The following is a 19893-nucleotide window of genomic DNA, read 5'->3' as shown; positions in this document are numbered from 1 at the left end:
TGAGCTTGTGTGGACGTCTGAAAACCTTGAGATGATGGAGAGTCTCTGAAAAACATGTGTATCGTAAGTAGCCCAGAGGAGACTTCTACGGTGGCTTCCCTTATCGACCCTAACAGTCCTGCTGCAATCCAACAAAATCTTGAAATGACCTTTGAAGACCCCTGTGGCTCTGCGTCTGGGCATCAACCATATATCCATATCCGTTCTATATTGATGTTACCAGAGTTTGTGATCGATCACGTGCTCTCAGAAGGACCGAGACCTGGATGTCGGTGAACGGCACCAGTTACGGGTAGCACAACAGTATTAGTTATGTATATTATCTGCTCTTACCTAAAACCCATCTGTAGCTCTCTTTCGTCCGTCTTACTGTCACCCGTCTTGACAAAGACAGACCAATACCATAGCACGGACTTTATAGCCAGAGGAATGTTGTCGTACGCTCTGGTTGTCTACTTCCGGTAGCAATAGCCTCCCCCAAGTATCGCTCCAATGCTGGTCAAACGTCTGATTAGTGAAGACGGATCACAACCATCCCTTGTGATCTGGAACATCAGACGAGAGCCGTGAATTGGACTTTTCCACACGATACACCCCACAGGCTAGGGCACATCTCGCAAACTATCCTCCAGTATATTACATGCTGCTTCGGCAGCAGCAGAGAAAAAGGTGATCAAGGTTGTAGGCAGATGGATGCTTGGCGGGTTGTAGTGTGAAGGAGGGCTAACAAAGTCCTTGAATGGTGCACAGCCCAAGAAAAAATAGCAAAGGCTGGACCGTGAGTCGGAATCTAGCCTAGTGAGGAACGAGCTGGGCAACCAGCTAAGATGCAACAAGCACCTAGAGTTGTGGAAGCATGGGTTGTCGAAAACCTTCTCAGCGCCACGAGAAAGAAGCTGTGTTAACTGGAAAAAGGCGCTTCGGAAGTGCTCCTTCTCGATGGCCAGGCACTCTGAACACGTGCGTGGGTGCTTTGCCAACTATCGCTAATGCCACGCGGTTCCCTAGTCGTAATGAACAGAGTACTGTACTTCTTGACGAATAATGTTGTTCTCTGATCCTGACATATTTCTTTTCCTACTGGGAAGGGCTAAGTTTTTCGAAGGCGATGAGACTACAGCTGTGTTCTGAAGTGCTTCAGGCCTAAGCTTCATTCGCGTCACATGTTGTTCAAGACTGGATTCTTCCTGGGACGAGACTGTATCGATAGAGATGTCGTGCGCATTCGAGCGAGGTAGCTTGTTCCGTGATTCCCTCGTGTTTCTCGATGTAGCACTTCGGGCTGACAACTTGTATCCTTGAGACGACCCGTGTACGCGCATGAGCTCACCATGACCGAACCCGGTGCTGAGAGATTCCGTGAATCGCTTGAGCGCAGCGATTGTAGCTGCAGCGAGGGAGAATGAGAGTTCTATGGCCTGCCAGATGACCACCATCGCAGCTGCAAGCGGGATGTCGGACGAAGCAGCAAGTCTGAGTATCTCCCTCTGGCGAAGAGCAGAGAACAAGAGGGTTCTATAGGATAGTTAGCGGATATTACAGCACCATCAGACATCAAAACGTACGGTAATCGCAGCCAAAATGCTGATACAACGATGAATTTTGTTCGGAAAGTCATCTGCAAGTTCCATACCAGTTGAATGGGGAGAAATAGTAGAAGAGCCTCCGTCATGACGTCCAGAGCCGTTAGGGCATACCGTCTTCTCTCCGCCTGGGGACACTCGGGGTTCGCGGCGGTTATGCTCCATGCCAGTTCGTACTGAGCTGAGCACTTTACAGTCAGAAGCAGGATGGACGTTAAACACTGAGCAATTACCAGAGCACCAGCAGAGTACTGAGATCTTCTGTGAAATGTAGTTTGTGTCGTACGTAAGAGCATGGCGACGATCGCGGCCTTTGAGACGCATAGCGAGATGATCCAAAGGACGTTGCTAGCTATCGTGTAGTCATTGAGTTTTTCGATAGTAGCAGAATTGAGGTCTAGGTCATTTATCGAGTGACCAAGTCCCGCAGATATGGACGCAAAGACGATGCCGAAGAAACTAAGCGCGAATATCTATTTTGAAAGTTGTTAGAATAAGGTGTTCGATGCTCTCTAGTCACATCTGACAATGGAGACACATACGTACCCCCGATAGTAGCACGAAGAGATCATCAATACCATAGGCTCCCCATCGAATAAACCCGCGCAGACATGCTACACATAGTGTATAGCATAAACAGAGACCGATGGTGAACTTCAAAGTAGCTGCATGTCCTGGATTCCGCACGTTCGCGACCTCATAGTCTGCCATGTTGTTGTCGGACCAAAGTATGCCGAACAACGCTCAGTTCTTACGTTGTCACATCGGGGCGTAAGCACACAGGGCTGGTTGTGGCGTCGTCTCCGAAGCTGCGGTGCTGATCACAACCCCGTGTTAGTATTATATCCCAGCGACGACTTCGTTTCGCACGCAACCGCAGGCCCACCGAGCACTTTTTTTCAGTAGACTTCGCGTCGCGCCACCCCTTGATAGGTGCGTGGACCTTGCCTCCGCTCTCCAATCGTGAGTTCTTCCGTGTTTAACCAGTGGCCGAGGCCAGACCCTGTCCTGCGTCAGTCCTTTGATCCTTCGGCGCCACTGGGTCGGAAGACAGTGCATTGATCATGTTGCCAGTTGCACGCGCTAAGATGGGAGTACATGGTGTATCATGCCATAGGGTCCGCTATAGGCTGTCTATAACCATGTTAATATACCACTATATCGTGACGTGCCAGAGCCTATCGTTTCTCGACGCAGTGCTGAACTGCAGTACATTGAACCCAACACGTGATAATATAGAGGCTGCTATAATTCGACTGGCGAGCCTCACGACGTATTGGCAGTCACCCTACGCGGAGTGCTTGACTGCACCCGGACTCCCTTGACGAAATGACGGAGCATAATTTGCGCACGCTTAACTTTTACTAGCGCGGATCTGCAGCAAAAGTGACATGTCATCAATGAAACTGTAAGAGGTGTGAGGAGTCGTAGAAGGCGCGAAGGATTCGTACGCGGCTCGGGGAAGTGTGGTGTTGCTGTGCAAACAGGGGAAATGCGGTGGGTTGACACCGAGGCGCGTTTCTGCCTAGTACTGTAGCCACGGGACGGGCCCCCCACACCATCCACCACCCACTTGTTCGATCTACAACGCTGTCGTCGTCCAATCAGCTTACGTTTGTTGTATCAGTACTAGAATGCGCGAGTTGCAGGAAGCATCTGAGATCCTACAACTCTCGATACACGACGTCCCTACCTGGGCAAGCTTCACCCACGTTGCCATGCACACAAACCGGCCTGGCGCATTGGGTAACCTCTTTGATAGACAGCATTGGCGCCCCTTGCGTAAACTGCATCTGAGTTGCGATCCCTGTATACTTAAGCCGCGTCCTAGGTGACATCGGTTACACAACGCTTGCATTTCCTGGATTGATTCGCTAAAGCCTCCACGTTCCAAATGGCCTGTCACATGAACCGGCGATCATCCCGAGAATGGCAGCTGATTCCCAGTCCTAGCACACGGCTTGCACCCATCATGTAAAGTTTTGCCAGTAGAATTTGCATCTAGGCCGCTTAAACAGCATCTGGGACAGGTTCTTCCGCCCAGCATCTTTCTCCTATTAGGATATCCCTTACCTTCGCTGATTGTCGATGGTCTGCAGTCCTGCGCTTCACACAATGGCAATTTTTGGGGAAGCGAAAATTGCGAATGCTGAAGAGTACGATATCGGAAGCAATGGTTCCAGCGCAGCGGATAGGATGCATGCCAGTGCGCTGGGAGGCACAGCTCATGATGCCTCGGACATGCACAGGATGGGCAAGAAACAGGAACTGCGGGTATTTTCACTTACCGAAACCTGTATGTAGTAGCTCTGCTGATTGTACAATCAGAGAAATTTTCGCCTGATTTCCATCATCGGGTTTGTGGTGGTCCTGCAGTCAACATGGGAAAGTGCTCTGTTGTAAGTTCTTTCCTGTTGTGACAATACTCCCCTGCTGACTTTCGGCAAGATCTGCGTATTTTGGAGTAAGTGGTAATTGTACAAGATGCAGATGAGATACGTACTGACTACATGTCTTCACCTCTGCAGCTGTTCAATGGCGGTACAGCAGGTGTCATCTGGATGATGATTATTACATGGATCTTCGTCCTAGCGATGATCGCATCTCTCGCTGAGATGGCATCGATGGCTCCAACTGCCGGTGGCCAATATCATTGGGTCAGCGAGTTCGCACCACCATCGTTCCAGAAGTCGCTCAGTTACATCGTGGGTACGTTGCGGACTGAGCTGCGTGACTGTGCCCAATGCACTAACAGTATGTCCAGGATGGTCTGCGGCCGTTGGATGGGTCAGTGGCATCCCCGCATGTGCGCAAATGCTTTCAAGTCTTGTCATTGGGATGGTCCTCCTCGCGTATCCAGACGCGGAAATCGGAAAGCTATGGCACGTCACGCTTCTGATGATGCTCTGGTTGATACTCATGGTTGGATTCAACATCTTCCTGGCACAACATCTGCCTCTCGCTGAAGGTATCGTTCTTGTCTTGCATGTGTTCGCCTTCTTCGCCTTCCTGATCCTTTTTTGGACCATGGCGGAGCGTTCGCCTGCGGAGGAGGTTTTCACGACATGGACGAATGGAGGAGAGTGGAGCTCGATGGGCGTGTCTGCACTAGTCGGCCTCTCAACCCCACTGTGGTGCTTCATTGGTCCAGATGCGGGTGCCCATATGTCTGAGGAGTTGAAAGATGCCTCCGTAGTACTTCCTAAAGCGATGATGTGGGCTGTCTTCTTCAATGGCATCTTTGGATGCATCATGGTAAGGAAACATGAGTATAATCCTGCATACGGCGCATATACTGACGTCATGTCCGCTGTTGTAGATGATCACTTTTGTGATATGCGGCGGCGCTCTCGACTCGGTCCTAGAATCGCCAACGGGACAACCTGTTCTCCAAGCCGTATACAACGCCACAGGCTCCATTACCGGCACAGAAATCATGGGAGCAGTGCTCGTCGTTCTTGTCTTCTTTGCAGCAGTATCTGTCACTGCGGCTTCTTCGCGTCAGATCTGGGCCTTCGCGCGCGATAAAGGACTTCCGTTCTCTGCGTGGATTGAGCGAGTACCAGCCGGCTGGGACATTCCCGTGAATGCACTTCTTGTTTGCCTGGGATTTTCGTGCGTGCTCGCATGCATCAACTTCGGTTCCGATGTCGCTCTAAACGCCATCGTCTCTATCTCTAACGCTGCCCTCATCTTCTCCTACATCATATCGATTGGATGTGTCCGATTGAAGCGTCTCCGCGGTGAGCCATTGCTGCCTCGACGCTGGAGCTTGGGCAAGTTTGGAGGCATCGTCAATGACCTTGCTCTTGCTTTCCTGGTAGTGTCCTTCATTTTCTCTTTCTTCCCCATCGTCCCGAACCCCTCTACTACTGACATGAACTTTGCGTCGCTCATGTTTGGCGCTATGGCGATAATCGCTACAGTCAATTATTTCGTTAGTGCACGGAACAGCTACATCGCGCCCGTCTCGCTCGTTAAACAGGACTAGATGGCAGATTTGTTGTTCTAGCGATTATGCGAGGCTTATAGATGAATAAATTAGCATTCTACACCGCACTGGGCAACCTTCAAGTTTCGCGTCGAGTGATTTTGGCACTAACCTCTTATAGATTAGCGCCTGGCCATCTGATTCCTTCTCCTGGGCAGATCTGCCTCCCAACCCAACTGCTGAACGGTAGTTAGAACGAAATTCCTTGATTCCAGGACCTCGCTACCCATTTCCCATCAAGTCCCTCTCATCCCAGCTTTGCCAGGGCTTCTTTCTCTTCGAAACAAATCACGATGCGGGGTATTTAGATGGGGGCAGCCAGTTGACTTGTACCGGCACAAACATTGTCAAGTTTTGGCTTGGAAAATTGATATATCCAACAATTAAGATGTCGCAGCCTTTGAAAGAGGCCGATATCATATTTCCGCATATCTCCAACACACCAAACCTCTCCAGTACCCTCTCTTCTCTACGCCGCTCAACACTATCAACGCAAAACCGCCTCGCCTCCATCGTCTCAGACAGTGAATTCATCACATCTGTCGGGTCCGCCTATGATCTGCCTCTAGTGGCGAATGAGCGGTGTGGCAGTTGGTATATTCCGCCCTCTCAGAAATCCGGATCTGTCTATTTCAAAAGCACGGACGGCCATATGGGTGAATGGAGCTTCAGTCTGAGAAGACTGAACTTACAGTTGTTAGATGTCGTAAAGAGCTATGGGGGTGCGGTGGTTGTAGATAGTACGAGAAGGGGGAAAAGTATGCCAGACGCGTTGAGCAAAACGATTCCCATATGGTGCTGTGTCATCAACAGGGCTATTTTTGGCAGAGAAGAAAAAGGAGAAGTGAAATTGTTTTCTCCGCCGCAAGCGGTGAGCGAAAGTGAGCATGCGCAGATAGAGACGAAGATAGATGGGTTCGTGCGACAATTTATGGTGCGTATATTGTCTTGACATTCTCGAGGATACCAATTGATAGCGAGAGAAGGAAATCTGCAAGCCAAACATCTCGGAACTTCGCAGTAAGCTACAGAAACCACTGAGGCCGATCTGGGCGACACAACTATCATCTCTTCCGGACTCAGCCCCTTCTTTTCCGGACTTTCATCCCATCGTGCTCTGCACAGCTTCACGACGTGTGCGCGGTGCCGAGGCATCAGAGAGCGGGTACATCCAGGGTGCCGCTGATGACCACGAAGCATGGTCGCACGGGCTGACTCCGACACTGTTCTGGAAGCATAAAGATGCTTTGATGAAAACGAGTGAGGAAGACGTGCCTGCCCTGATCGAAAGACTACTCAAAGAAGAGGGGGGTAGCAGTGCAGTCGCAAGTTTGATCAAGCCGACATCGAAACTGCACATCTCAGCTAGTGACCAGATGAACCTTGCGGGCTTCGAAGTGGTGGTAAGCTGCACACCGGAGCCGTTCGCCACCTCAAGGCTCAAGGAAGCTGGAGTCAAGCGCTATCTACATCTCAAATGTCAAGTAGGCAAACTAGGATCGCGTGATCTGCGTACTCAGCTGCCTCAGCTTCTACAATTTTTCTCATCATTTGAAACACCGACGACCGGAAACATCCTTGTATGCTGTCCAACAGGCAAAGATCTTTCTGTTGGTACAGCTCTGGCCGTATTATGTCTTTACACCAATGAAGACGGAAAGATAGATACAAGCAAGTCAAGAGAAGCAAAGGATATCGGAAAAGTCTTTATCAAGCAAAGACTGAGCTGGATAACGACAAGCAACCCGGCGCTGAACCCGAGTCGTACTACACTCCAAAGTGTCAATGCCGTTTTACTAGAAAGCCAAGATCCAAAGGCCTACTCGCAGACCAAGAATAATGGCATAGGTAATGGTAGCTTTACTACACCAATACCAATCAGAGAAACGAGGCAATTACCACAAGAACCAGAAGATTTACAAACAGGAGAGGAATCTCGAAACGAAAAGCCACAACAAAACTTGTCTTCAATAGCCAAAAACATCTTCGAGAGCCTACGTAACTCGGCAAACACATCATGGAATTTTCAACGCACGCTGCGCTCCTCATTACCCACACATCCTTCTGGCACCGTGGCAGGCATAGCGACATTCACGCCCTGCAACCTACCGGATAATTCTCCACCAACGCTTCTTTACGCCGAAGAAGGTGATTTCATCACCGACACGGGGCTGAAGTTCACTGCGCGGAGGAGATACGTTTATCAACTCAAACCTAAGGATGATGATACTGGGGGAGAATACATCGCAGTCCGCTTCTTCAACGACGAAAAGATGCCACGAGCGGAGATTGAAGATGGTGTTGGAAAGGGTGGTGAAGGAATTGGCGGGTTATTTGTAGAGATGGGTGACCTTGAGGCGGATGGGCGTGAAATGAAGGCGAAGAATAAGGAAACACATCTCTGTGCCAAGGACCTGTATACGGCGAGTTGGAGGTTTGGCGAGGGTCTTGTTACAGGGGGCGCACAAGACATTTGGTGGGAGGTACGCTATGATGTTAAAGGGCCCCAGAAGGACTACGTGGGCACTACGCGATATACTCTTGTTTGAGATTGGAGTCGAAAGGAAGAGAGAAGATATGAATATAGGGTATCAAGCCGGTCTACATAACACAAAAGTCCACACTCCAGAAACTGCGATGCAGCAAAACATGACCCTCTACGATAGCCATTGATTTCATGACTTCACCCTTGTTACCTTCATTACGATGTTTGTAATCTTTATGAAAACATTGACGATCAGCGCCAATGCAGCAGTCGGGACGAAGATTTGTATCCACTCATACCAAAGCTTCGGCCGGACGTCAGTCTCGATCCAGCCAGCACCTTTTAGCGGGGCTCCACCATCCACGCTGGGTGTTTCGCCTTCGTCTGCTGGAAACCGCTGGTTCTCAACGAAATACTGAAGTAGATCGTCCTTCTCGCGCCACCGGGCAAGGAGCCAGTCGCTGAAGATCTTTTCGTCATGAAGAGGTATATCGGCGATGGCGAAGCGGCGCCAGTACATGTTCACGGACTTTGGCGGCCGGCCTTCAAAGTAGGTACTGTACAGAGTGAAGAGGTCCTGGCCATACTGACCGACGCTGTCGGGAGTCAGCAATCGATTTTTTTCACGCTATGCGAATCGGACTTACGGGACGCCTTCGTACGCCATGGTGCAGTCGTACAAATAATCGACAGAACCTTGCAGTTCCTGCAAGCAGAAAGACAAGCCTGTGCTTCGCGGCAGCAATGCATGTCTCAGATCTTCAATTTGATTCTTCTCCGCCCACTTCTTGCTCGAAGCGCGACCGTTTTTGCTGAGGTTTGTGCCTTCAGGGAAGATGAGCAGCCACATTGGATCAAGACCATTGGAGCCAGATAGTGGACCACTGTGACTCGTGCTCAGCTTCCTCAATCTATGCTGGAAGCGTTCCTTGTCCGTCGACCATTTGCGTGAGAGGAAGATGAAGCCATATAGCATCATACCCCAACCGAGGACGGGGATGTATTTGAGCGACTCCTTGAGGATGATATAGAGGTGGCCATGCATGGAAGCGCTGTATCCTATCCACCAGAGGTAGACCCAGTCAGTGTAGATCTAGTGGGTGTCAGCTCTCGTTGTCCCATAAGCGGTTGCTTGGGAAGGCGTACCTGGTGGTTCGAGATGAGGACCATTCTCTCTGGAAAGTCGCATTCCATCATTCCGTCCTTGTTCTTCCTCATTTGTCCTCGCACGCTCTCGTCTCCACTGACGCGCATCGTGACGGGCGCCCACCAGTACGTCATGGTGGTGACGACCATGCTAAAGTGCTGCTTTGTCATGGCCATCCATGCGTAGAATAGGTCTTTGCTGTAGAAATACAGCGGGAGGCCGATGTATTGCGTAATGGCGATACTGAGACAGGGCGTTAGTAACCTATGGGGGCATTAGCTGTGGGCAATACTAACGCTATGATGCTGCCGTTGAAGTACGCTGCGAAGAGACACATGCGCATGGCTTGTGCGAAGACTCCATGTTTGACTTCGCCGGCCGGGTGCTGCGTGGGGTCGGGGAGTGTTGGCTCTGCGGGAGCCTTGGTCCGTTGCGCCTTCAGCTTCTCGATGACAGGGACTGATGCGGGCGGCTGGCGCTGCCGGATGCTCTTGGTGGACATGGTGCTCGAGGTGTGGACATGCGTAGGAAGGATGTAGGCACTTCACTTGGCTAGGGAATATGACAGATAAGGCACGAGTGCGCGTGCACCTGGGTCGGCGTGGTCGGATGCGGCGGGGGATGGGTGCTGAGAGCGCGTGCTGTGGTCCGCATTGGGCGTCTTAGGCTGGACGCGCCTGGAAGAGTGGCGTGAAGGGTGCGAGGAGGCAGTCAAGGTCGCGGCCTCTGCGCATCGTGTCGTGTCTTGTCGGCGGGCGCTGGAACCTGCTGTTGCCGATCCGCAGCTTTCCATCCCAGCATGATGACACCGGCCAGAGTTACCCCACCCCGTACAGGGATAGCTCTGCCTGTGCGGGCGCTAGTCATATCCGGACGCGTTCACTCGCAACCCTCACCCTCTGCACCAGAGGCCCAGCACCAGGGCCCACGTTTCGCCCATGTGACGATGGAGATTAGTCGCTGGGCCAGCATTATCTCCGCCCGTTAGCATTCACTCCAAGCCCTTTGGCGCGCGAGAGACATGGACGCTGCCGTCCTGTCACGGCTCAACTCGTCATCGTCCCCTCACATGGCGTCCCCTCACCCTTCCAAGCTTTGCGCACAGCATCGCCTGGAATTTTGGCCCTAGTCTTGCACCGCCTCCCCAACCATGTTTGTGCCGCATCGCATCTTGCCATGGCGCCTCCTGGCTTTGCCCGCGCAGGCGCGTAGTTTCTCTTCGACTTCGCGTCGTCTTGACATCAGGCATGTGTCCGAGCTTCCCTCGCGCACCAAGCCGTCATACATACAGTCATCCAACACGCTGCTGAGCCTGCAATGGCCCTCGCCGCCGCGCAACATCCTCGTCACCAAGAAGAAGCGCACACCAAACATCACCGAGTCTGTCATTGAATTCACATCGCACATACGCTCCACCTACCCATCCATCAACGTCATCTTCGACCCTGAGACGGCCCAAGAGCTACACGAGCAGCTGTCGTTTCCCGTATACACATACACCCAGAGTCAGGGCGCACCACACGATCTTTCGGATAAAACCGACTTGGTCTGCACGCTTGGAGGCGACGGAACGCTGCTGAGGGCCAGTAGCTTGTTCAGCCATGCCGATAACGTACCTCCAGTCTTGAGCTTCGCCATGGGCACCATCGGCTTTTTGGGCGAGTTCAAGTTCAGGGAATACAAGAGAGCATTCCGGGAGGTGTATATGAGCGGTGCGCCGGACACGTACTCTACCCTGTCCGATTCGCTAGGAACGAGTCCTCCTACTCCCCCAACATCGCCAGACGATCCTTTGGATAAGCCACTAAGCTATGCCGACATACGCGGCAAGGCTATGGGCAGCAACAGAACAGCGCGCATCTTGCTGCGTAACCGACTGAAGGTCGGCGTCTTCGGGCCCGACGGGAAAAGGATAGGCGGCATCGAGGGCCAGGGCGACACGTACGCACTAAACGAGGTTACCCTCCACCGTGGCTCCAGCCCGCATTTGAAGATCATCGACGTCTACATCAACAATCGCTTCCTTACCGAGGCCGTCGCCGACGGTATGATCATCAGCTCGCCAACCGGATCGACAGCATATTCGCTATCTTCTGGAGGGAGCATTGTGCACCCTCTCGTATCATCGATATGCCTTACGCCCATCTGCCCTCGATCGCTTTCCTTTAGACCACTGGTGCTCCCCGCTGAGACACCAATCACGTTGCGCTTAGGCAAGAAGAACCGCGGTCGCGAAGTCGAGGTCAGCATTGACGGGAATACAATCACCGAGAAACTGGGCACGGGTATGGAAGTCCGAATAGGCGGGGAGGTAGTCAAGCGAGACGCTCGAGGTTGGGAAGGTGGCGTACCCAGCATCGTACGTGGTACGAGCGGCAAGGAAGACATGGCTGAGGATCATTGGGTTGGTGGGTTGAACGCTCTCCTCAAGTTCAACTACCCATTCGGTGATCAGGAGTCTTAGACACTCTTCACTGTTCATTACCATGGCTAAGCAAGAGCCCCAGACCTTAGTCAAGTCCACCATTATGGCTTTACAAATGGGTTGCTCCACCCAACACCCTATGTTTTCCATTTCGCTCTTATAACGAAGAGTGTGGACCATGAGATCATAACAACGGACAACTAGGCTTATAGCGGCGCATGTATTCGAAAGTAACAAACCAGCTATACTCACACTAGCTTGTGCTAGGTCGCCTGCGACTCCCAAATCCCTCCAGGGTCAGAGTGCTTCCTCGCTGAGCCTGACCCAGTATCGACATATTCGGGCTATTGTTGATCTAGATAAACCAGACTCGCCCGCCACAATGGAAATCGACTAAACCTAGCAATTGACACAATCAACCACTTCATCGATTTGCGCCCCGATACATGCATTGGTGCGACTGCGACTGTTTAATCTTCGCCACCGTGGCTGTTCTTCCATGTTCCAGCGTAGTGATGGGTTACTAACTGTGGAGATAGTATCGCCTCCTCTTCCGGGCTATAGGTGTTTGTCATCGGCGCGAAAGAGCGACCTGGCATGAACAGCACGTCTCCGACAAGCTTAGGCTGCAGAAGCTCCTCCGTATCACTGCCCACCAAATTGCGGTTCGTCATGCCACCTAGGCTCTTGTATACCGCACTCGTTAGACGTCTCGGGCCTGTAAACTCGACTGTGTCTCCCATGATATCCATCGTGGTATTCTCGACTGTTATACCGTGTTCAGCTGTCTTATCAGCTAGCTCCTGCAGGATGTCGTTGATGCACTGCATCAGATGTGGTGACCTGGGCTTTGCCATGATGGCCCATATTTCCATCTGGTGCAGGTAATTACCCGGCCACCCATGGTCGAACTCCCAGCCCACAACAAGACTCGTGTTTCCCTTGTACTCCGCTGGGATCCAATCGTCGATGGGTATGCCCTCACAAGAAACGTCAAGATCGAACCAAATGCCACCCTGGTCCCAGAGTAACAGGTAACGAAGGATATCCGCCTTCCATATAGGAACTGGTAGCGCTAGGAAGTTGTCGACAATGTCGGGCCGAGACGCGAATTTTTTGCGAACATACTCGTCGCTGCTTTCGTCGGTCATGAAGCGCGCTTCGTATTCGGGGTTGGGCTTGATGCAACTATCGGTCCAATTTCGCGCTTCGTCTGAGAGGCCACGCGGCCCTAGCTTATACCATATCAGTCTGGGTATTCCTTCATACTTTGGTATTGCGGTCGCTCCTTGGATGTGGACTGCAATATTATCTTGGACAGAGCGGAGAGTGCAGATCTGGTAAATGAAGAAAATAACACACAAGGCGACGAGTGAGTGATAGCTAAGAAACCTGAAATGTAACCGTGCTAACATAATGAAGGTGTAGGTTGCTCAATGAACGCTGGTGGTAAAGAGTCCAAGGTGAGTCGATGTATAGGGTTCAGCATCTACACCAGCCGTCATAAGGCTGAAGCACGATCGCTCACGACGAGGGGCTATGCAGTCTTAAAGTCAGCCCAGAACTAGAATGAATCTTAGACTATCCCTGTCACTTTCGGAAATGAATGGTGCGGGTTACTCAAGAGGAAGGATCCAACGAAAACGCTCAGTGTGACGAGGTGGCACAACATAAGCAGCCACGCGCGCAACAAAGGAGTTGCATTCCTCAACGTCACGGGTTAGCCCTATTGGTCAATGGGACTCCACAACCAATGTTGTGAATCGCGCACCCTCTCGCCCCACGATATATATACACCCGCACCGGCACGGGGGTTTCACACAAACTGGCCCTTGGAAGGTTGAGAATGTTGTGTCCAGTAATGTTTTATCGTGGAAAAGCAGAATATGTCTCAGCCTGATTCTATGCCCACTGGGCTGAAGAGGTTTTACGAAGCCTTCACGGACACCAGTGAATGACCAGTACATATGCCAGTTGCCAGCCCCAGATCGTCACACGCAATCTGGGAGGCCTATCCAAAGGTCTGCCGCATGCGTGGTGTTACGCTCCCAATTCTGGTCAACATACGTTCTCGTGCGTACACCGATACTCTCTCTTGCCACGCTATCAGCCACGGCAGAATCGTCATGGTATTGGAGGAGCGGATCAGACAGCCCGTTTTCCGCTCGACCATGACATTGACATTGACATCGTGATTCTCTGCCTGTAAGCCTGGAGCATGGCTTCGCGCGAACTTGCTTTCAGCCCCCACGCAAGGTCCTGAAGCGTTTTGCTTCCACAAGCCGCCTGATTCAGCCTCACGCATTTCCTCCTTTCAAATCACACTGCTTTGATTCGCTTGTACCCTACGGAACTTGTCAAAGTCGCCCCCTATCCTCTCACCTACTTGCCTCCCTGAACATCAGTCCTTCTTGCTTGGTTGTGCCTTTACTGGGACATTGAGTTATCGTATTCGACATCCTGTCTTAATTCCCAGCACTCATGCAATTCATCGTTCCGCCGTCGAATCCGAGACCATTGGACTTCAGCGATGCGCAGGTATACTATCTAGGTGACAAACTCACGATCTACTGGACGGAGCCACCGGCTGGCATCGCCTCATCTATTCTCCTATGGCAGGCAAACCGGACGACGGGTGTACTCGTTGGAGACGAGCAATATATCACACGTACGAAAAACCATCATCTCTGACATCTATCGGAGTAACTCTGACTAACGATGGTGAGCAGAGAGTGTCGTGAACAAGACTGACGTGGTTTGGCCTATCACGACTGACTTCAACCTGACCTTGTCGAACCTGTTCCAGCTGACCCTTTACCAAGAGGGTGAAGTGGACCCAGTCGACTTCAGTCAGTATCTCTATCTCGAAGATAAGGCCGACTCGGCATCGGCTTCAATTTCGTCGGCTTCGTCTTCACTCCTATCAAGCTCAACGACCTCTGCAACAACCTCTTCTTCCAGCGCAGGAAGTTCAATACAAACCAATGTACCAACAGCCGTACCCATGCCCAGTTCAGCCTCGCCCGCGAGCAGCTTCCCCACCTCAGCTAAAATTGGAGTTGGGGTTGGGATACCTGTCGCGCTCCTCCTCGGATTGATCGTCGGTTTCCTCTTGTTCCGTCACCACAAGAAAAAAGGGGTTGATCGGCCCAAAACACCCAGTCCTCAAGTCTCTGAGCAGTACAAATATGGTCATTACGCACCTCCTTTAAACGAGGCTCCACCTGATAGCTTGATAGAGTTGGATCCGCAGCACGCAGCAGGGGTGCATGCACACAAGCCGCCAAACGATGGGGCACCGCCAGTGAGATACGAGATGTAGTGAGTGGATGTTTTGTCGACGAAGGCACATTGGCGCATGAACAGAGAGTGAAGCATTGTTCCAACCACACGCGAATTCTTACCTGTATTCAGCGACTATTGCCCAACTTTTGCAAACTGTAACATAACCTTGTTTAATTGATAAACCAAATCACACCTGCTCATCATAATGCAAGAAGTTAGTCATGAATTGGCGGTTCTGTCGACGTTGCCTAGATGTTGACTATTGACTATTGTCAGTCTGCTTACTTCCGCTCTATTGGTGTACGACAACACGAAAGATGCTTTGCTTGGCCGCCTTGCCGATTGACACATCTCTCTCCGGTCCGTATCTCCCTCAAGCCTGGGGACTGGTCAACGCCATTTTCGCAGGTAGGCACGGGCATGTAAACTCGCGTCAACCTGCGCAGCGCCACCGCCACCGATCCAAAGTGTCTCCATGTGTAGCAGTGACTGCATGAGTGGAGATTACGTTCGATATGAGCCTCACTAGACACGTTTGAGATTGTGTCAGGCAGATACCGCGTCACTAAGCATCGACTCAAGTCTGGGTCGGGCGTTGAACGGGAAGACTGAAAGTGGCCAAGGCTCCGCAATCACGACAGCAGGGCGACGCCATTCATAAATGCTGTACGTACTGAACCTTCGAAGGTTCGCACCACAATGACTGCTGAACGCCTATAGATTGTAGTGGCTCTCATTGGAAACGATACAAGGACAACAAGGACAAGTTAAAAACAGTCACAAGGATAGGAAGTATGAGAAATCAAACAAACGTAGGTTTGCCATACACAAAACCATAACAGCATGCTCGAATGCGACATAACAAACTCGTCCTTCTTTCAGACCATGCAAACGAAAAGTCGCGACCCCTGAAACGACGTGAAACGAGCAAACGACCCCACTAAACCACCACCAGAAAGTATTAGCCTATCCGGATATTGTCGAATGTCGACCCATGTCTGGTTTCTTCCCGCGAGTACGTGGGGAGGAGATCTGAGCGCATCGAGCCTGTGGAAGGAGTGCGACCAGACTGAGGGCTGGTATAGGTGTATTTGACATCCTCGAATGGCGTTGCTCCGATGACGGTCTCCGACAGACTGTCGTAATTAGGTATCTCCATTGAGTCGAGCTCGATACCCTCGTCGACCTCAGTATCCTTTGACCTGTTCGTGTTCCGATCAAACTTCTTGATGCAGGCCATAAGCAGTATCATGAAGAGCATGTAGCCTAGTAGGCTGGTTGTCCACGCGAGGATAATTGTGCAAAGCAAGTAGACGTCTCCAGCAGGCGGGTTACGGATGAGGATGTTTGTGATGTCGTTGATAATGTCCTCGCTGGGTGCTTGACTCATGGACGATGGTATGTGGATTGAGTCACTATATTTCCAGTAGATATCGCCACGATGGTTGCGGAAGTCCATACCCAGCGTTCTATACACGGATTTAACTTTCGTCCAGCCACATAGTCTACCACTTTCGAGCATGGTAGTCTTGTAGCCGTTGGCCACTAGAGCATTGGTGAGGATATTTGGGTGATAGGTGGTGTATTTCGTGACAATGGCGTAGTCGAATATCTCGTTTTCTCGTGGGTCTTTGAATGTGATCGTTGCGCTGCCGAAGCCAGTATACGAGAGATTGACAATACGCTGATCGTGGTTCTTGGCGTTGTCGAGTCGCGGCACGTTTTTGGCGAAAATTGAGGCAGGTGAGAGCAACAAGAAGAGAAGTGAAATCAAGAACATGGCCTCGGTGTGAAAACAGTGTTTTTGACGTGAGGAATTGATTACTACTCGCTATGAAATGCTTCGCCGAAAGAGTTGCGACGCCGGAAGAATGGGGAGGGATGTGGAGAGAGGTGAATGGGCGGGAGGGCGATTTCTTATAGGCAGACATGACTGCAAGCAATTTTCCTCGAGGCAGGTAAGATGCGATGACATGGGAAGGAGAATAGCACCTGCGTCATGTATGTCGCGAAGTCCAGGTATGGGAAGGGAGGAGCGACGACAATACATTTCAATTCCGACTATCGCTCAACCTTTGACAAGGGTGTGCCCATCGCGAGGAATGACGTTTCTTCCAAGATCAAAGGCCAGACAAGGGAAAGTCAGAAATCTGACCAGCGGAAGAAACAATCGAAATTCTTGTGTCTCAATAAAAGAGAGGATCGAGAGTACTGCCTCCATATTTTCTTATCACAAGCTATGTAGGTGTTGATGCTGCAAGCGTGTGCTAATTCTTTACCATTGCACTCTTCTCCGTGCACTTCTCAGCAGGTATTGAGGATATCTCAACAGGTATTGAAGATAGCATTCGACATATGGACATTCTTGAGAGCTACGTGGGCCTGTCCGTTCGGATGGGCGTCTTTGACATGGGAGCATAAAATTGTTTGGTATGTGCTCGTACATCGTGAGGTGAAATTCGGCTGGAGATCAACAAACCTGAAGAGAATGATTTGGGCAGGGTGCGGCCTCGACTTTGTCGTAGCGTGTACTTCGCTGTAGGCCGGAAAGAAATGATTCGTGGAGGCACTGAGATGAAGCAGGATATGGAAAAGTAAAAGTGAAGTTTCCTCCACAGATGTGTGTCTTGTGTAATCGTGAGGGTCGAGTTCTCTGTTCTAGTACTTACGGTCCAAGCGTCCTGTGCAATCAATTACACATCAGCCGAACCTAGTGTCGCTCTAACCGACCAGTCATACACTTACGTGTCAGCGAGGACATCCTCGGTAGCTTTCTCGCTGATCATCATAGTAGGCAGCACTGGGAAGCCTCCAGGCACCTTAGGAAACGAGCTTGCATCCACAACTCGTAAACCCCTTGTTCCTCTCACTCTGAACTTGCTATCCAGTACGGCGTACTTGTCTCCATCAGCACCAATCCTGCAACTACTACTAGCATGGTGGCTGTAGGCCTGCTCTTTTATGTACGCCTTCTGGCTCTCGATTGTACAGTTTTGCTTCCCAATCACGCCTTCACATGGATGCAGCTCGCGGAAAGGAGCCAACGAGTCAGGTGCCGATGGATCTACTTTCGACAACCAGGAACGTACCCATTCGGCACCCTCGTAGATAGCTTGAAGATCTTCCTCTGCTCCATCTTTGAAGAAGTTGAGGTTAATGGCAGGAACGTCACGCGGGTCAGCAGATCGAAGTTCAACGGTACCCGCTTGGGAGCGTGGGTTCATATGAACCATTGCGCATTCGTACTGCGCTGGGCCGTAGGTCTCATTAAAGTACGGAGGTCGGTTGGGAAAGCTGCTGGTAGGTTAGCGGATGTTCAATAAATTGTGTGAACAGCTGCAATTGCATACCCTGGCCAGAACCCCTCGAAGAGAAAAGAACCACACCACATATAGATGTCTCGGATCCCCAGTTGCGAAGTAGAAGTCTTCCAAAAGTTCGGAAAGACCTCCGACATGCCAGTAACGGGACGATTGCCTAGCGATAAGATACCAGCCTCATAGTTGTCAGCCATCTGTTTGCCCACACCAGGCGAGTCTACCACTGGTGCAATGTTAAACTTGGCAAGTTGCTTAAGCGGACCGATACCGGAAAGCATAAGGAGCTGTGGTGAGTTGAAAGCTCCTCCAGAGATGATCACTTCCTTTGACGCGAACACCTTCCCCGCAACGCCTTTGACGTTGGAGTTGTAACGAGGATCAGCACTGTAGAGACTCTTCCCATGCAGGTACTCAATACCGATCGCTTTTGGAAGACCGAGAGAAGCTTTGTCGAAGATGATCTTGGTTGCTAACGTGTCCAGCGAGATAGTCAGAGGATACTTGCCGGAAGCAGCCGTATCTCGAGCGTAGTAGCCGGGCGACGACCGACGTCCATTGGGGTTGATATGAGAGACCCCTCCAAATGGTCCGACAAGATGATCGCGATCGGATTGAGCCCCGTTCATGTCGCGCTGTAGTAGTGTTGAGGTAGAAGACATAGAGTAGCCCGCAGCTTGCGCAGCTAATCCGCTGAGCTGTTTGGCATCTGCGCTGGTCGTGTAGCCAGGATCCATCATAGTCATATCGAGCCAACCGTCATGACCATGTTCGTATGTGCTGTTGTAATGCACTTTCTCAAGCTTGACAAGATATTTTCTCATATTCTCATGCGACCAAGTGTCGTCTCCAGTCATGTCAGCGATCTCATCCCAATCCGCATCGTTGGGATTCATCGTCAAGCAGCCATTATGCATAGCACAGCCTCCTAGAGTGCCTGCGCGTGGGTAGTACTGTATGTACAGTCAAAAGCCGCGTTGAGCGCATGAATCTGATATACTTACAATTCCCAGAGCGGTAGAGTCTTCGGGGGGCACAGTGCCAACGTAGAAGCTTCCATCTGGCTTACGCCAAGTTCTATGCAAGTATCTTGCTTCCCTGGCTTCGTCATCAGAGTGCTTCACGAAGAAATCCCATCGCTAAACGATCCGTTAATTGTGTGTCGGTCCAATTCGATCACACACTTACTGTGGCCGGATCGTTGCCTGCTATATTGAAGTTCAACCAATTCGAAACGTTGACGTTCTCCGTCTGGTCATCTCCAGCTTCAAGGAGCAGCACAGAGTGACCGGCTCTGGCAAGATTGGAAGCAAGCGGTCCACCGCCAGGTCCAGAGCCTACAACAATGTACTCATAAGTTTTGTTGTCGATCGACGTAGCGGCCAGAGCCTTGACACTCAGTAAAGCAAGAGCCGCGATAATCGACCTGAGAGGAGCCATGATGGACGAGGTCTACGAGAGACTGAATACATCGATAGCAAGTTGAGATGCTCGAGCTCAAGTAGGTTCTCTCTCCAAGCTTGAGCTAACCGGTAGGGATGATCTGCAAATATCGCCGGATATGCAGGCACAGAGCGCAATCAATGCAAGGCTATTAGTCCACCCGACACGACGGCCCGACATAAGCATAGACCCTCTTTCGGCCAATACTGGCGAACAA

At 51.1% G+C, this 19893-nt stretch overlaps 9 protein-coding genes across 9 annotated transcripts; 4 read left to right on the top strand and 5 right to left on the bottom strand.

Annotated features, from left to right (window-relative positions):
• Positions 1 to 1004: 1004 nt before the first annotated feature.
• J4E82_007265 (uncharacterized protein) lies at positions 1005 to 2294 on the bottom strand (the record flags this gene model as incomplete). The annotated part of the gene is made up of 4 exons (XM_051733511.1): positions 1005 to 1515; positions 1566 to 1764; positions 1870 to 2056; positions 2130 to 2294. 4 exons carry the CDS (start codon positions 2292 to 2294, stop codon positions 1005 to 1007), a joined length of 1062 nt encoding a protein of 353 aa, XP_051586694.1.
• Positions 2295 to 3698: 1404 nt separating this feature from the next.
• On the top strand, positions 3699 to 5574 carry J4E82_007264 (uncharacterized protein; the record flags this gene model as incomplete). Its single annotated transcript, XM_051733510.1, has 5 exons — positions 3699 to 3857; positions 3912 to 3972; positions 4074 to 4292; positions 4348 to 4838; positions 4903 to 5574. The coding sequence occupies 5 exons, from the start codon at positions 3699 to 3701 to the stop codon at positions 5572 to 5574; spliced, it is 1602 nt and encodes a 533-aa protein (XP_051586693.1).
• Positions 5575 to 5962: 388 nt separating this feature from the next.
• On the top strand, positions 5963 to 8123 carry J4E82_007263 (uncharacterized protein; the record flags this gene model as incomplete). Its single annotated transcript, XM_051733509.1, has 2 exons — positions 5963 to 6508; positions 6561 to 8123. 2 exons carry the CDS (start codon positions 5963 to 5965, stop codon positions 8121 to 8123), a joined length of 2109 nt encoding a protein of 702 aa, XP_051586692.1.
• Positions 8124 to 8249: 126 nt separating this feature from the next.
• Positions 8250 to 9708, bottom strand: J4E82_007262 (uncharacterized protein; the record flags this gene model as incomplete). Its single annotated transcript, XM_051733508.1, has 4 exons — positions 8250 to 8655; positions 8707 to 9152; positions 9206 to 9449; positions 9503 to 9708. The coding sequence occupies 4 exons, from the start codon at positions 9706 to 9708 to the stop codon at positions 8250 to 8252; spliced, it is 1302 nt and encodes a 433-aa protein (XP_051586691.1).
• Positions 9709 to 10356: 648 nt separating this feature from the next.
• Positions 10357 to 11670, top strand: J4E82_007261 (uncharacterized protein; the record flags this gene model as incomplete). The annotated part of the gene is made up of 1 exon (XM_051733507.1): positions 10357 to 11670. The coding sequence occupies one exon, from the start codon at positions 10357 to 10359 to the stop codon at positions 11668 to 11670; it is 1314 nt and encodes a 437-aa protein (XP_051586690.1).
• A 431-nt stretch (positions 11671 to 12101) lies between these two features.
• Positions 12102 to 13046, bottom strand: J4E82_007260 (uncharacterized protein; the record flags this gene model as incomplete). Its single annotated transcript, XM_051733506.1, has 1 exon — positions 12102 to 13046. The coding sequence occupies one exon, from the start codon at positions 13044 to 13046 to the stop codon at positions 12102 to 12104; it is 945 nt and encodes a 314-aa protein (XP_051586689.1).
• Positions 13047 to 14112: 1066 nt separating this feature from the next.
• J4E82_007259 (uncharacterized protein) lies at positions 14113 to 14953 on the top strand (the record flags this gene model as incomplete). Its single annotated transcript, XM_051733505.1, has 2 exons — positions 14113 to 14299; positions 14361 to 14953. The coding sequence occupies 2 exons, from the start codon at positions 14113 to 14115 to the stop codon at positions 14951 to 14953; spliced, it is 780 nt and encodes a 259-aa protein (XP_051586688.1).
• A 924-nt stretch (positions 14954 to 15877) lies between these two features.
• J4E82_007258 (uncharacterized protein) lies at positions 15878 to 16696 on the bottom strand (the record flags this gene model as incomplete). The annotated part of the gene is made up of 1 exon (XM_051733504.1): positions 15878 to 16696. One exon carries the CDS (start codon positions 16694 to 16696, stop codon positions 15878 to 15880), a length of 819 nt encoding a protein of 272 aa, XP_051586687.1.
• Positions 16697 to 17657: 961 nt separating this feature from the next.
• J4E82_007257 (uncharacterized protein) lies at positions 17658 to 19673 on the bottom strand (the record flags this gene model as incomplete). Its single annotated transcript, XM_051733503.1, has 4 exons — positions 17658 to 18210; positions 18267 to 19186; positions 19238 to 19372; positions 19422 to 19673. The coding sequence occupies 4 exons, from the start codon at positions 19671 to 19673 to the stop codon at positions 17658 to 17660; spliced, it is 1860 nt and encodes a 619-aa protein (XP_051586686.1).
• Positions 19674 to 19893: the final 220 nt, after the last annotated feature.

The sequence above is a fragment of the Alternaria postmessia genome, assembly GCF_024291825.1.
Source record: "Alternaria postmessia strain BMP 2775 chromosome Unknown scaffold_48, whole genome shotgun sequence".
Classification (NCBI taxonomy): Eukaryota; Fungi; Ascomycota; class Dothideomycetes; order Pleosporales; family Pleosporaceae; genus Alternaria; species Alternaria postmessia.
Note: the sequence above shows the minus strand (reverse complement) of the source record. Positions and strands in the feature narration are given on the sequence as shown.